General features: G+C 39.8%; 1 protein-coding gene across 1 annotated transcript in view; it reads right to left on the minus strand.

Annotated features, from left to right (window-relative positions):
- LOC127094845 (eukaryotic translation initiation factor 4 gamma-like) overlaps positions 1–16,543 on the minus strand; it is a 148,638-nt gene extending 132,095 nt beyond the window's left edge. The window contains exon 1 of the mRNA XM_051033617.1: positions 16,214–16,543. Within this exon, the coding sequence (XP_050889574.1) occupies positions 16,214–16,543 (330 nt within the window). The remainder of the gene's footprint in view (positions 1–16,213) is intronic.
- Positions 16,544–17,476: the final 933 nt, after the last annotated feature.

Below are 17,476 nucleotides of genomic sequence, written 5' to 3' on the forward strand. Positions count from 1 at the left end.
TCCATATGTTGTTAAGAGAGCCTTTTCAGGCGGTGCTTTGATACTTACAACTATGGATGGGGAGGATTTCACTCGTCCTGTGAATTCAGATGCAGTCAAGAAATACTTCGCCTAGAAATAAAAAAACAGAATAGCTCGCTAAGTTGAAAACCCGAAAGAGCGGCTTAGGCAAAAAATGAGCGTCTCGGTGGATTGAAAACCCGAAAGGGCGATCCCGTCAAAAGTTAGAGACATAAAAAATGAATATATATCCTACTAGATTGAGTACCTCACCCTGGGGTAATCTAGGCAAAAATTAGGGATTTGGCAAGTAACTGCATTCTGACAAGACTCTGTTCCGCAAGCCATCTTCTGTCAAAGATTCTCGCTCAGTCATCGTCAACTGAAGCTTCGAGTACATTGGATTCAGAGTTGGTGGAGAAATGGTCATTATGTTCAATGTAGCTTTTTTTCCAACATATATCACCAATTTCAAATTTGTAAAGATCCATGGAGTCTCGCCATTTGCGGACTACCATTCTATCAAATAAATTTGAGCCTTTATCCAATTCTTTGCACTCTTATTTGTTTCTGTTTAACAAATGTTTGCATGTTTTAATTGATAAATATCATTGTTTTAAGTAAATAAAGTTTTTATAAACTGTTTTTAAACGAAGTGAACATTCACAATGACTGAAAAGGATAAATGGAAGGTCTTCAGTGCTCTCTCAAGGATATTACGATCTCCAGAAGGGTAAGAAATTTGTTCATATTCCTGGAATATTTGTATCCTCTTCATCATCTTTCAGGTAGTCTCCTCAGCGAGCGCAGAGAAGGGTGATACATCATCAAGTCCCCCAGAAAGTATGGAGTTTTGGCCTTGATCTTTTGGGAGATGTGTATATCTTCATCCTCAAACCCCTAATGGGTCTGAGTCTAGCATCTGTGTTTTATCAATTATAGGGTTGTCATCCCGTGTGTGGATTGACCTAAAATCCCTTATGGACTGATAAAAATTGATATGCTATCTATTTTCGAGGAAGTTGGTTTTTTTTCCCCAGCATGAGTGGAAATCCTCAGCAGGAGTAAACTTGGGTTCCCTGCAAAGCTGTCATCTAGATATCTCCCGGGTCATTTATCCCCAGCAGGATTGGTCAGTTATCCTCAGCAGCCTGTCTTGTGGTTTCTCCCTAGCGGGCTTGCCTACAACTCGTCCCCAGTAGGGTTGCTCACAACAGACTTTCTCTAGTTGGATTGCCTTCAGTCTTCCCCAGTGGAGTTGCCTGATCAGAGCCTGATATTTGTTTTCCCCTCCTGATTGGAAGTTTTCCCCTTAGCAGAGCTGGTGTTGAAGATGTTTATTTCCATCCCCAGCGGAGCAGTGGTTCTCTTTCATCCTAGCAGAGATATCTCTCCAACAGACAAGAGGAAGTGTGTTGATTATTGGAATTTCTGTTTGGTGGTTGTTCCCCACAGAGTTCCATACCATCCCTTGATAAGTTCTCTAGTAAAGTTTCTTCTACGACGGAATCTTATCCGTTTTGAGCTCCCCAGTAGAGTTTCCTCTACAATGGATCTTTTGTCTATTCAGCAACAAATCCCTGGCGGTGACTCTATAGCTACAACGGTCTCTGATCCCCAGCGGTGGTCTTTATCCCCGGCAGCGACTCTGCTTGATCCCCAGCTGTTAGTCTGTGTTTCCTGACATATGATGCTCCTCACTAGATTGGATGTTTCTTGTGGGCCTGGTTTTTCTCTTATGAGATGTTATACCGGATGTCTGTCTATTGTATCTCGGACCTGTTTGTGTTAGATATGTCTGTCTGTCAGTATTAATCATACATAAACCACGCATATACATGCATAATTATAGCATTCGGATATTCATGTTGCATTCTTTGACATATATCTTTGCTTGTTATCTCCTGCTATTGGTGAAATGTGCTTCCCCAAGTAGATGTTTGTGTTTGATCTCTCCATATAGAGTCAACCCTATAGGCAGAAAGTGTCTATCTTTCCTTCTATATTCCCCATTGAGTTATATCCTCATGGATGATTATTATTTCAGTTTCCTCCCTAAATATATATTGGGATGGAATTACTCCCCTGAGTTATATCCTCATCGGGCCGAGTCTTGTTTGATTGTGTCTTTCTAGTTTATTCCTAGATTGACTTCCTTTCTTGTTTTCCCTTGCAGTTCCCTGTGGTTTAGTTGTTCAATTGCTTAGTAACCAGTAATTGTTCACCCTTTCCCCAGCAGACTCTGTGGCCTTCTACACAGTAACCGATAGTTGTAAGTCCTATTTATGTGGTTTTCTACCGAGTAACCGGTAGATGTAATCCCCTCCTCGTTGGTTATCTTTATCCAATATTCTGTATTGATATTCCTTCATTCTTTGAGTATACCACCCAGTAACCGGTGATATATCTCCTGGATAATTGCTTTTGTCAAGCAATTCATTCCCAACGAGTCATCTTTCATTTACCCTTGTTTGGTAATGATTGTTTCTCCTTTGGATTGGTCATCATTATATACCCAGTAGTCGGCATCCCGATGTCCTTTCTCTTTGGTCGATTATCCTTTATTAACCCCATCACCGGTTGTGGATGATCTTCCATGTGAGTATGTTATCTATGTTTTGACGGTAATATATAATATGTCTCATGCACTCTTCAGTCGAAGTCTTTGTTTCTTCCCCAGTCGAGTAAGATTCGTATTTCCTTATGGAATCGAATGTTCATCCTGTAAATTGAGTTTGCTTTTTCAGTCCTCCTTTCAGATGATGAGTGTCTTGGATATGTTCCCAATTCACGCCTCGTTGGTCACCTATTATATGCCTAGTAACCGGTATCCCTGGTGTTCCTTCCTTCTGCTCCCTATTATGACTTTTTGTCCCCTGTGGAGTCAGATTTTCCTGAGTTGAAATTATACCTTTTTGGTTTTCCTCAGATGTTTTGGATGATTCATGTCTCTCACCCTTATACCGGTCTTAGGCATTCTTTCTCCCTGAGCGTGTTGTTCTCTCACCCTTATACCGGTGTTTTGATCACATGTCTCTGTTTTGAGCTTATTACCCAGTAACCGGTAATACCTCGTTTTGTTATTTCCTCAGCTGAATCCCTTAGTGGATTTCCCCACCTGAGTCCAGATTTTTATCCGAGGTATCCTTTGTGGATGGTTTTGTTGTATTGGCATATTCCCCAATACATGCATCTTTGCATCAACTCGAGTCTTTCCATTAATTTATCTTCGTGGAATCCCTTCGTGTCTCCCAGCAAGTTTTCAAGTCGTGACCTGCTCACGCATTTTATTCCCTTTATCCCCTCAGAGTCTCTGTCTCTCAGTGAGTTTCCTTATAGAACTTATTATACTCCCGTGGATTTTCAGTTTCTCCTGATATCTTTTTCCTTTGTGGCCATATTTCACCATACAGTATTAAGTTTTGCATGCACACATTTGCATCATGAGGTCTCTTAGAGACCAAAATCCGTCTCTTTGTTATTATTTAAGCCCATTCTACCTCGTCGAGACGAAGATTTTAACCTTCATATCTTCGGCTAGAATGACCTTAAATAGGGGCATTTGTAAGACCCTAATTTTGACCCTAAGATCCCTCATGGCATCATATCATTGCTCATTGCATTTTGCCTCAAGGATCATATCATCTTGGCTCCTTAACCCTTGGGTTGGGACTTATGTGAGTTGGTTTGAGACCACCAAGCATGCTTGAAATGTATATTATTGCTTTTATTATTTTATTTACTAACCAAAAGCACAAAAATATGTCACTAACTTGTTTTATTTTGAAGCTTAAGCAGTCATGTGATCCAAGGCTCGTAGGAGGCTCATATGATCAAAGAAATGGCTAGATGAAGATGAAAGCAAGTATGACAATGGTTCACAAAGCTCTTAATCATCATATATTCCTCCCTAGAATCTCAATTTACCAATTTGATCAAGATAAACCAAAGGGCTTGAGGCTTGTTTCCCAAGGAAACCCTAATTCAGCTATGCATTGACTGTGCCTTGCTCATGAAGCAACCTCAACCTATGATCAAATTCAATCAAGGGAAGTTCTTTCATTCATAATTTTATGCATATATGAGCCTATGTCAGTATCCTCAACCATTCATTCACCAAGATTTGAAGTTTGGACTTGAGAAGTTGACCAGTCAAATCATTTGAGTATTTTGAAATCCACTGATACCTAACTTTTGATGTGTTTGTCAAATGAAGATGACCCCAAGAGAAAAACTGTCCTTGAGAACCATATGAACAACATTCATGTTCATCAACAATTCATTTGAAACTTGGAAGGTCATCATTCATTTCAAAACATTATAGGTCATTTTGACTGAAACCCTAATTTTGGGTCAACTTCCCAAGGACCTAACTCCTTCATTTTTCATGATTTCGAGGTGATATCAATGGGACTCTGTTCCAAGCTTTACCTATCGCTGAGCCTTCAAAGAAAGGACCTTTTTCATTTGCTTCCTACAATGATGCAAAGTTGGCCATTGAGCATGGCGTAACTACTAGTTTTGGACAAATGATTAAGCTGGAAGACAACAAATCCCGGGCTGGCATAGGGTATTCTTCAGGCACTTTCAACGAGCATGGGTTGTTTCAGAGTGGAGGTTTCATCCACACTGCCGAAGACCAAAAGTTTGCTGCTATAGTGGAAGATGGTGCAGAGGAAGATCTGGGCAAACTTTGTCATCCCTGGAGGAATCTGCAATAATTGGGTCACTGTTGATGTTCCATCAGTTGTCCATAAGTCCACGTAATATGTTCACTTTTGTATAAAAACCCTTATCCCGTGTCAAAAGGAGAAGTGATAACATTGTTGGCACATTAATACAATGATATTCATTCAATAATTACATGTTAAATGTTTGTTTTTTCCAAATTATTTTTCCTTTTTGCTTTTTTGCATGAAATTGGTGATCACTAAAAAACCCTAAAAAGAGAATAAAATCAATCTTTTCATCTGCATAATGATTTGATTTGTTTGAAATTTGAAATCTCTTTTATCTCAAAATCATTATGCAAGTTGACCAAACTCATTGAACATAATGATCCAACACCATCTCCCAACTTTGAATTCCCTGTATTTGAGGCCGAAGAAGATGATGTTAAAGAGATTCCTGATGAGATTACACGTCTGCTTGAGCACAAGGAGAATATCATTCAGCCACATCTTTAGAATCTGGAAACAGTCAACTTGGGGTCTGAAGATTGTGTTCGTGAGGTAAAGATTGGGGCACTCCTTGAAGAATCTGTGAAGAAGGGGTTGATTGAGTTGTTACGAGAATATGTCGACGTCTTTTCCTGGTCGTATGAAGGCATGCCTAGTCTACATACTGATATCGTGCAACATTTCCTGCCTTTAAAGCCTGAGTGTGTACCTCTGAAGCAGAAACTCAGAAGAACTCATCCTGATATGGCAGTGAAGCTTAAAGAAGAAGTTCAGAAGCAAATTGATGCGGGGTATCTGGTGACTTCTACATATCCTCAATGGGTGGCCAATATTGTGCCCGTGCCTAAGAAAGATGGAAAAGTACGAATGTGTGTGGACTATCGAGAATTGAATAAAGCTAGTCCGAAAGATGATTTTCCTCTACCACATATTGATATCTTGGTAGATAATACAGCTAAATTCAATATCTTTTCCTTTATGGACGAATTTTCCGGTTATAATCAAATTAAAATGGCACCCGAGGATATGGAGAAGACAACATTCATCACACCTTGGGGAACATTCTGTTATCGAGTGATGCCCTTCGGTTTGAAGAACGCCGGAGCCACGTATCAACATGCTATGACTACCTTGTTTCATGATATGATGCACAAGGAGATCGAGGTGTATGTTTACGATATGATTGCGAAGTCGAAAACGGAAGTTGAACATGTAGAACACTTGGTGAACAAGTGTACATTTGGAGTCCGTTCCGGCAAGTTATTAGGCTTTATTATCAGTGAAAGAGGTATTGAGGTTGATCCTACCAAGGTCAAAGCAATACAAGAGATGCCTGCGCCCAAAACTGAGAAGCAAGTCCGAGGTTTTCTTGGCCGCTTGAATTATATTTCTAGATTTATATCCCATATGACTGCCACATGTGCCCCTATATTCAAGCTCCTCTGGAAAGATCAACGTCATGATTGGACCGAGGATTTCCAGAAGTCCTTTGACAATATCAAAGAGTATCTGTCTGAGCCTCCGATTCTGTCTCCTCCTGTTGAAGGGAGACCATTGATTATGTACTTAACTGTGCTTGAGGACTCAATGGGTTATCTACTGGGTCAGCAAGATGATTCAGGGAAGAAAGAGTATGCTATATACTATCTGAGTAAGAAGTTCACTGATTGTGAGTCTCGATACTCAATGCTTGAGAAAACATGATGTGCTTTGGCTTGGGCCGCTAAGCGTTTACGCCAGTATATGTTGAATCATACAACTTGGTTGATATCCAAAATGGATCCAATCAAGTATATTTTTGAGTAGCCTGCTTTAACTGGGAGGATTTCTCGTTGGCAGATGCTGTTGTCTGAGTATGATATTGAGTATCGAGCTCAGAAAGTTATTAAAGGTAGTATCCTGGCTGACCACTTGGCACATCAACCAATTGAGGATTATCAATCGGTTCAGTATGACTTCCTGGATGAGGAGATTTTGTATTTGAAAATGAAAGATTGCGATGAGCCTACGCTCGATGAAGGGCCAGAGCATGGTTCCCATTAGGGCATGGTGTTCGATGGAGCTGTAAATCGATATGGAAATGGTATTGGCGCAGTGATTATTACTCCTCAGGGCATACATTTTCCTTTTACAGCAAGGCTAACTTTCAAATGCACGAATAATATGGCGGAGTATGAGGCTTGTATTATGGGTTTGGAGGAATGTATTGATCTTAGGATCAAACATCTTGATGTTTATGGTGATTCAGCCCTTGTTGTTAATCAGATTAAGAGTGAATGGGAGACGAATCAGCCTGGCCTCATCCCATATAGAGATTATGCGAGGAGGATTTCAACTTTCTTTACTAAGGTTGACTTCCATCATATTCCTCGAGATGAGAATCGGATGGCAGATGCTCTTGCTACGCTTGCTTCGATGATTATGGTGAAATTTTGGAATGAAGTTCCCAATATTACTGTGATGCGCTTGGATAGACCAACTCATGTATTTGCAGTTGAAGAGGTGAAAGATGATAAGCCATGGTATTATGATATCAAGTTCTTTCTCCAAAGTCAGATTTACCCGCCTGGGGCATCTGTTAAAGATAAGAAGACTTTGAGGAGATTATCTGGCAGTTTCTACCTCAATGGCGATGTGCTTTACTAGAGGAATTTTGACATGGTTCTGCTCAGATGCGTGGATAGACACGAAGCAGACCTGTTAATGACTGAAGTCCATGAGGGTTCATTTGGTACTCATTCCAATGGACATGCCATGGCAAAAAAGATGTTGAGAGCAGGCTACTATTGGCTGACAATGGAGTCTGACTGCTGCAAATATGTGAAGAAATGCCACAAGTGTTAGATTTATGCGGATAAGATTCACATTCCCCCGACACTTCTGAATATTATTTCATTACCATGGCCTTTCTCTATGTGGGGAATTGACATGATTGGCATGATAGAGCCAAAGGCGTCGAACGATCACTGTTTTATTCTCGTAGCAATTGATTACTTCACCAAGTGGGTTGAAGCGGAATCATATGCAAACGTGACCAGGCAGGTGGTTGTGAAGTTTATCAAGAATCAACTCATATGCCGATATGGTGTGCCAGACAAGATCATTACTGATAATGGATCTAACTTGAACAACAAGATGATGAAAGAGATGTGTAGTGAGTTCAAGATTGCACATCATAATTCTTCTCCTTATAGACCCAACATGAATGGGGCTGTTGAAGCTGCTAACAAGAACATCAAGAAGATTATCCAGAAGATGGTTGTTATGTACAAGGATTGGCATGAGATGTTGCCATTTGCTCTGTATGGCTATCGTACATCTGTCCGCACTTCAACAGGGGCAACCCCTTTCTCCCTTGTATATGGCATGGAGGTTGTGCTCCCCGTGGAGGTTGAGATCCCATCAATGAGAGTCTTGATGGAAGCCAAGTTGACTGAGGCTGAATGGGTTCATAGTCGTTATGACCAACTGAATTTGATTGAAGAGAAGAGATTAACTGCCATGTGCCATGGTCAGTTATATTAGCAAAGGATGAAGAAAGCCTTTGATAAGAAGGTCAAGCCTCGTGTGTTTCGAGAAGGTGACCTCGTGCTCAAGAAAGTTTTGTCTTTCGCGCCCGATTCCAGGGGCAAGTGGACTCCAAACTATGAAGGTCCATATGTTGTTAAGAGAGCCTTTTCAGGCGGTGCTTTGATACTTACAACTATGGATGGGGAGGATTTCACTCGTCCTGTGAATTCAGATGCAGTCAAGAAATACTTCGCCTAGAAATAAAAAAACAGAATAGCTCGCTAAGTTGAAAACCCGAAAGAGCGGCTTAGGCAAAAAATGAGCGTCTCGGTGGATTGAAAACCCGAAAGGGCGATCCCGTCAAAAGTTAGAGACATAAAAAATGAATATATATCCTACTAGATTGAGTACCTCACCCTGGGGTAATCTAGGCAAAAATTAGGGATTTGGCAAGTAACTGCATTCTGACAAGACTCTGTTCCGCAAGCCATCTTCTGTCAAAGATTCTCGCTCAGTCATCGTCAACTGAAGCTTCGAGTACATTGGATTCAGAGTTGGTGGAGAAATGGTCATTATGTTCAATGTAGCTTTTTTTCCAACATATATCACCAATTTCAAATTTGTAAAGATCCATGGAGTCTCGCCATTTGTGGACTACCATTCTATCAAATAAATTTGAGCCTTTATCCAATTCTTTGCACTCTTATTTGTTTCTGTTTAACAAATGTTTGCATGTTTTAATTGATAAATATCATTGTTTTAAGTAAATAAAGTTTTTATAAACTGTTTTTAAACGAAGTGAACATTCACAATGACTGAAAAGGATAAATGGAAGGTCTTCAGTGCTCTCTCAAGGATATTACGATCTCCAGAAGGGTAAGAAATTTGTTCATATTCCTGGAATATTTGTATCCTCTTCATCATCTTTCAGGTAGTCTCCTCAGCGAGCGCAGAGAAGGGTGATACATCATCAAGTCCCCCAGAAAGTATGGAGTTTTGGCCTTGATCTTTTGGGAGATGTGTATATCTTCATCCTCAAACCCCTAATGGGTCTGAGTCTAGCATCTGTGTTTTATCAATTATAGGGTTGTCATCCCGTGTGTGGATTGACCTAAAATCCCTTATGGACTGATAAAAATTGATATGCTATCTATTTTCGAGGAAGTTGGTTTTTTTCCCCAGCATGAGTGGAAATCCTCAGCAGGAGTAAACTTGGGTTCCCTGCAAAGCTGTCATCTAGATATCTCCCGGGTCATTTATCCCCAGCAGGATTGGTCAGTTATCCTCAGCAGCCTGTCTTGTGGTTTCTCCCTAGCGGGCTTGCCTACAACTCGTCCCCAGTAGGGTTGCTCACAACAGACTTTCTCTAGTTGGATTGCCTTCAGTCTTCCCCAGTGGAGTTGCCTGATCAGAGCCTGATATTTGTTTTCCCCTCCTGATTGGAAGTTTTCCCCTTAGCAGAGCTGGTGTTGAAGATGTTTATTTCCATCCCCAGCGGAGCAGTGGTTCTCTTTCATCCTAGCAGAGATATCTCTCCAACAGACAAGAGGAAGTGTGTTGATTATTGGAATTTCTGTTTGGTGGTTGTTCCCCACAGAGTTCCATACCATCCCTTGATAAGTTCTCTAGTAAAGTTTCTTCTACGACGGAATCTTATCCGTTTTGAGCTCCCCAGTAGAGTTTCCTCTACAATGGATCTTTTGTCTATTCAGCAACAAATCCCTGGCGGTGACTCTATAGCTACAACGGTCTCTGATCCCCAGCGGTGGTCTTTATCCCCGGCAGCGACTCTGCTTGATCCCCAGCTGTTAGTCTGTGTTTCCTGACATATGATGCTCCTCACTAGATTGGATGTTTCTTGTGGGCCTGGTTTTTCTCTTATGAGATGTTATACCGGATGTCTGTCTATTGTATCTCGGACCTGTTTGTGTTAGATATGTCTGTCTGTCAGTATTAATCATACATAAACCACGCATATACATGCATAATTATAGCATTCGGATATTCATGTTGCATTCTTTGACATATATCTTTGCTTGTTATCTCCTGCTATTGGTGAAATGTGCTTCCCCAAGTAGATGTTTGTGTTTGATCTCTCCATATAGAGTCAACCCTATAGGCAGAAAGTGTCTATCTTTCCTTCTATATTCCCCATTGAGTTATATCCTCGTGGATGATTATTATTTCAGTTTCCTCCCTAAATATATATTGGGATGGAATTACTCCCCTGAGTTATATCCTCATCGGGCCGAGTCTTGTTTGATTGTGTCTTTCTAGTTTATTCCTAGATTGACTTCCTTTCTTGTTTTCCCTTGCAGTTCCCTGTGGTTTAGTTGTTCAATTGCTTAGTAACCAGTAATTGTTCACCCTTTCCCCAGCAGACTCTGTGGCCTTCTACACAGTAACCGATAGTTGTAAGTCCTATTTATGTGGTTTTCTACCGAGTAACCGGTAGATGTAATCCCCTCCTCGTTGGTTATCTTTATCCAATATTCTGTATTGATATTCCTTCATTCTTTGAGTATACCACCCAGTAACCGGTGATATATCTCCTGGATAATTGCTTTTGTCAAGCAATTCATTCCCAGCGAGTCATCTTTCATTTACCCTTGTTTGGTAATGATTGTTTCTCCTTTGGATTGGTCATCATTATATACCCAGTAGTCGGCATCCCGATGTCCTTTCTCTTTGGTCGATTATCCTTTATTAACCCCATCACCGGTTGTGGATGATCTTCCATGTGAGTATGTTATCTATGTTTTGACGGTAATATATAATATGTCTCATGCACTCTTCAGTCGAAGTCTTTGTTTCTTCCCCAGTCGAGTAAGATTCGTATTTCCTTATGGAATCGAATGTTCATCCTGTAAATTGAGTTTGCTTTTTCAGTCCTCCTTTCAGATGATGAGTGTCTTGGATATGTTCCCAATTCACGCCTCGTTGGTCACCTATTATATGCCTAGTAACCGGTATCCCTGGTGTTCCTTCCTTCTGCTCCCTATTATGACTTTTTGTCCCCTGTGGAGTCAGATATTCCTGAGTTGAAATTATACCTTTTTGGTTTTCCTCAGATGTTTTGGATGATTCATGTCTCTCACCCTTATACCGGTCTTAGGCATTCTTTCTCCCTGAGCGTGTTGTTCTCTCACCCTTATACCGGTGTTTTGATCACATGTCTCTGTTTTGAGCTTATTACCCAGTAACCGGTAATACCTCGTTTTGTTGTTTCCTCAGCTGAATCCCTTAGTGGATTTCCCCACCTGAGTCCAGATTTTTATCCGAGGTATCCTTTGTGGATGGTTTTGTTGTATTGGCATATTCCCCAATACATGCATCTTTGCATCAACTCGAGTCTTTCCATTAATTTATCTTCGTGGAATCCCTTCGTGTCTCCCAGCAAGTTTTCAAGTCGTGACCTGCTCACGCATTTTATTCCCTTTATCCCCTCAGAGTCTCTGTCTCTCAGTGAGTTTCCTTATAGAACTTATTATACTCCCGTGGATTTTCAGTTTCTCCTGATATCTTTTTCCTTTGTGGCCATATTTCACCATACAGTATTAAGTTTTGCATGCACACATTTGCATCATGAGGTCTCTTAGAGACCAAAATCCGTCTCTTTGTTATTATTTAAGCCCATTCTACCTCGTCGAGACGAAGATTTTAACCTTCATATCTTCGGCTAGAATGACCTTAAATAGGGGCATTTGTAAGACCCTAATTTTGACCCTAAGATCCCTCATGGCATCATATCATTGCTCATTGCATTTTGCCTCAAGGATCATATCATCTTGGCTCCTTAACCCTTGGGTTGGGACTTATGTGAGTTGGTTTGAGACCACCAAGCATGCTTGAAATGTATATTATTGCTTTTATTATTTTATTTACTAACCAAAAGCACAAAAATATGTCACTAACTTGTTTTATTTTGAAGCTTAAGCAGTCATGTGATCCAAGGCTCGTAGGAGGCTCATATGATCAAAGAAATGGCTAGATGAAGATGAAAGCAAGTATGACAATGGTTCACAAAGCTCTTAATCATCATATATTCCTCCCTAGTATCTCAATTTACCAATTTGATCAAGATAAACCAAAGGGCTTGAGGCTTGTTTCCCAAGGAAACCCTAATTCAGCTATGCATTGACTGTGCCTTGCTCATGAAGCAACCTCAACCTATGATCAAATTCAATCAAGGGAAGTTCTTTCATTCATAATTTTATGCATATATGAGCCTATGTCAGTATCCTCAACCATTCATTCACCAAGATTTGAAGTTTGGACTTGAGAAGTTGACCAGTCAAATCATTTGAGTATTTTGAAATCCACTGATACCTAACTTTTGATGTGTTTGTCAAATGAAGATGACCCCAAGAGAAAAACTGTCCTTGAGAACCATATGAACAACATTCATGTTCATCAACAATTCATTTGAAACTTGGAAGGTCATCATTCATTTCAAAACATTATAGGTCATTTTGACTGAAACCCTAATTTTGGGTCAACTTCCCAAGGACCTAACTCCTTCATTTTTCATGATTTCGAGGTGATATCAATTGGACTAGAAATATTAAGATATATACTTCAAATGTTATGTTGGACAAAATTTCATAATCCTAAAATAAATACATGTGATAATACAAAACATTATAAGTCACTTTGGACCAAAGCCATTGAATCTTGAAAAAGTCCAACTTCAAGTGCCCATAACTTTCTCATCAAAAATCCAAATGATGCAACACTTAATTCCAAATTGATCACCTTGAAATGATCTACAACTTTTATGTTTAAGGTTTTTCCATTTTAGGCTTGCATCATTAAAACAGAAGGACATGGTCACTTTTGGCAAAATTTTCAAAGACATGTTTTGTACATCAAATTTCATGGCCAGTTTTCACAATTTTCCAAACTCCAAATGGATTTTTGTTCAACATAAATTTTGTTCCTTATGTCAAGACCTTTCCAACCATTACTCACAGGCCTATGTTTGGATTTTCCATATGGGACTTTCGAAGAGAGGAACATTTGTGACCTTTTATGCATTTCATGATGAAACTTCATACACAAGCAATTGTAATGAAAACCACACGTCTAAATCACTTCCTAATACTATCATCTTGCAAAACCATCAACTTTTGGGCCTCACACGCGCCTGTACAAGCCCATGCATGGAGGACCCAAAGCTTCATGCACACGAGTTTGTCACACTTTGATTGCAACTTCAGCTATAAATAAATGCATTGCTTCATTCAATTCTCAACCTGAAGGCGCCTAAAACTCTGCTGAAATTAAATCCTAACCTCACACCAAAGGAATTTTGAATTTTCACTTCTCTTTTCAAGCTTGAATTTCAACTTCCTTGGTTGATCTTCAACTTCCAATTCCTAAGCCTTGCATCATCATCACCTCAAGATCAAGTTGCAATCAAGAATTGGAGTGGATAATGTTCATCAAAGTTGCACTTCAAAGGTTTACATCTGAACTGTTTTGCTTCGAATCTCACCATATATTGTGCTTTGCTTGAGTTTGCTTGGTTTTATGAAGTCCTCATGTGAGAGGCAAGCCAATGGTGGCTTTAATTTTGTGAATTGATGAACTTCAGATTGAACACCTAGATTTTCCACCTCAGATTTCTCCTTCCATAGGGATCTTGAGTGAAATCTAAGGTTACAGGGGTGATGTACATCACCCCAACTTTAATTTGGTATAAGGATCGCGTGTTTTGATTGAGGTTGCAAAACCTGTAACTGGTGGTCGGTTTTTGCTTGCTCGCCAGAGAAGACGGTGGTTTCCACCACCGTCCCCACGTGGAACTCGGCTAGCCTTTGGATCCAACTCTCCAGATCTAATCTGAGCCTTTGTTATATTTGACTATTTTTAATCCAGCGTGTTTTGCATTTGATTGGGGAACACAATGAGCGCGCGTATCTAAGCCACATGATGGTCCATGTCAATTAATGAGGCTGGATCATGCGCTCCAGATTTTTTCTCTTTTATTAATTTCTGTTTTATTTTCTTTAAATCCATTTATTTTTAAAAATTCATAACTCTTTTATTTGGAATCACAAAAATAGGAGACCAATTGCAAAAAATTTCTTTTAAAATCTAGTTTCATAATCTGATTTTTAATTATTTTTGTGATTCCATTTAATATTTTTTGTGAATTATTTTGTTTTTAATAGTTTTTAATTCATTTAAAATACTTTTTGATATTCAAAAATGCCAAAAATATTTTCTGAACACATTTGGATCATGATAAGTCTATGAAAATAGTCTCATCAATTTCTTAATTGATTTGAGATTTTAATTCATTTGTGTTATATTTTAATACTTTTAATTGATTTTAAAATAGTTTCTGTTTTAAAAAAATGTTGATAAATTTTGTCAAACCTAGTTTGACCATGTTAGACTTATGATGATCCAATTGGACTTATCCAAGTTGATTCGAATTGGATTTGAAGTTTGACCTCACTTTGTTCATTTTATTTTATGTATTATTTTAATTCCAAAAAATACCAAAAATATGTTTGACCTTTCTTGACTTCTAATTGAAGGTGAGAAAAACAAGAAAGGGGGGTTTGAATTTTTTTAGAAAATAAAAGCTTTTTCAAAAATAAGAACACATAATTTTATACTGGTTCGCTTAGAAAAAAAAGCTACTCCAGTCCACCCGGCCAAGGTGATTTCGCCTTCAAAAAGGACTTAATCCACTAATCTTGAAAGATTATACAACCAAACGTCTAAGAGAATGATCTCTTAGTCCTCTCAAGTATACAGACTACGCAGAGTCACTTGAGGAACAAAAGCAAATGAGCAAAATAAATTTGTAATAGAAAATGCTTCTAAGAGTAAGCAAGTATTACAGCAAAATATTTGAGCAAGAGTTTTCACGTATGAGCAGCAACTCATGAAAATTGAGAGAGAATATGAATGACTTTTTCTGTGCGTTGTTGTTGTGTCTCTCAATGAGTTAGGTTGTCCTTTATATAGTAGTGAGAAGGACCGTTGGAGTGATGACAGAATATTGGTCTTTGATGAGCATTTAATGTCATTACTTCTATGTTTCTTGCCATAACCATTTTGTCTCCTTGAATAATTCTTTCCTAAAATACTTCCTTTCCATATGAGAAATTCTTTCCATTACTCTTTCTAGATTTGGTGAATCTTCATCAGAGTCTTGTTATATCGGAGTCATACGTCAAAAGGAGATTATGCCGAAGTTTCATCAGAGCTTCTCAGAGAACTTGTATTTTAGATCATCAGAACTAAGACCAGTAGTTGTTAGAGCTTCTGGTTCTTTTTATTGTCTTGCTTTGCTCAGATTCGCAACTTCTTGGGCGCACTTCTTCCTCAAATGCGTCTGATCTTCTAGCACTTTGTATCTGATCAGTGTTTGTATCTGATAAAATGAGCAGAGTCCTTTGTTGCTGTTCAGAGTCCTGCACACTTAGAAAATTTTCGTTAGGGTGCCATTTTTGGTTTCATCCTTTATTATCATCAAAATCCTGGTATTCTATTGTAGAACTAATTTTGTTCTTACAATCTCTCCCTTTTTTATGATGACAAAACAATTTTAATTCAGAGATGAAACATTTTTAGATAAGAGTTTTTAGATCAGATGGAAGTGAGCTCCCCCTTAGTTCTGATAGGAGTTAGATATGTTCTCATCAGAGCTGTTTTTATTTCTCCCCCTTTTTGTCAGAATCAAAAAGACATAGTGAAAATGAAAGAGCAAAAATATATATAGAGATATTCACATAGCAGGTACAGATGCCAGAAACGCAGACAACAAACAAGAATGCAGAAAAACAACAAGCAAATCAGAGCAACAAGCAAAACAGAAAAACAACTAGCAAAAGGAAAAGGACACATAAACAAGTCCTAGGTGCCTAAGGGTTTGGAGGTGGAGGCATCCTCTGGAGAAATTGGGTCAGCAGGTTCTGAATGTTGACATTTACTGAGTCCTGTTGATCCAATCTGGCTCGGACTTCCTGCTGTTCTTTCTGAAGTTCTTCAAGAGTCTTTAGAACCAGAGGGACAAAAGTGGAGGACTCCCCCTGAGTCAGAGCATCCTGTTCTACCCTGGTGGCAGACTCTTCAGTGAGGCGTGCTTCAGCTTCAACGGCAGCTTTGGCTTGTACTTCAGCTTCAGCGGCAGCAGCGGCATCAGCTAGAGCTTTGGCTTCAGCTTCCTTGATCCTTTGCAATTCTTCTTGCTTGGCTTTCTCTTCTGCTTCTTTGTGTGCTCGCTCCTCAGCTTCTCTGGCTAGGCGCTCCTGAAGTCTGATCTCAGCATCTCTGATGAAGTCGTTGCGAACTTCCTCAGAGAGGCCCTTCAGCTTAAAGGCTTTAGAGGTCATCTAACTAATCACTCTGTTCTAGTGTGTCCTTACAGCGAAAGGATCATCACTGATGCCAGAGTTGATGGTCAGAGACTTGACCTTGTCAATTGAAGCTTCTGCAAACACCATTATTGCATCCTCAAGGGTTGGAAGGGTGTTTTCAGGTTCAGAGGCTAGGGGTGGAGAAGTGGGAGGGCTTTGGTTGAGTGTGGGAGTTTGTGGTTCAGCGGATGTATTTGGTGGGGGTATGTCAGAGTTGGGTGGTTGTGTTTCAATGTGAATTGTTTCAGATGGTGGAGGGTCAGATGTGGTTGTGTTTGGTTCTTCTATGGGTGATGAGGTGACTTCTGGTTCAGGAATGGATTGTGTTGGCTGTTGAGAGGCCAGAGCACATGTTTGGAGCTGAGCCAGAGTTGGGGAGTGAGGGTCAGATGGTTCAGTATCTGAGGAAAGGTTATAGTAGGGTGGTGATTCTGGAGAGGAAGATGAAGAGGGTGAGGTTGTTTTGTTTAGCATTTCTGCTTCCGAAAGGGGTAGAGAGGTGGTGGCTACGTTAAATTTTTGAGAGGGTTGGTTAGATGGTCTGGTGGTTGAGGGAGGAGTTTCTGAGTTAGTGTATATAGGTGAGGGATAGAGGAAGCAATAGGCTTAACTTGTACAGAAGGAGTGAGAGAAAAAGACTTACCAAAAGATCCAGTCAGAGGTACTGGAGGTCTTGATCCAGAGGATTCTCCAAGCTTCGCTTTCTTCGTCTGTTTCGCCTTCTCATATGGTCCTCGTGGTCGCTTCATGAAGTCTGGAGGGCATTCTGGCAGCCAGTCTTAGTTGAAGTCTGAGAACTCAACTCCTTGTTTTCGGAGATCATCTAAGTAATACAAGACTACCTCTGGAGGGTCGACCTTTGAGAACAGATAGAGTTCATCTGGAATCTTTCTCTGATCTTTAAGAGCT

This window comes from Lathyrus oleraceus, chromosome 6 (assembly GCF_024323335.1).
Source record: "Lathyrus oleraceus cultivar Zhongwan6 chromosome 6, CAAS_Psat_ZW6_1.0, whole genome shotgun sequence".
In the NCBI taxonomy this organism is placed as follows: domain Eukaryota; kingdom Viridiplantae; phylum Streptophyta; class Magnoliopsida; order Fabales; family Fabaceae; genus Lathyrus; species Lathyrus oleraceus.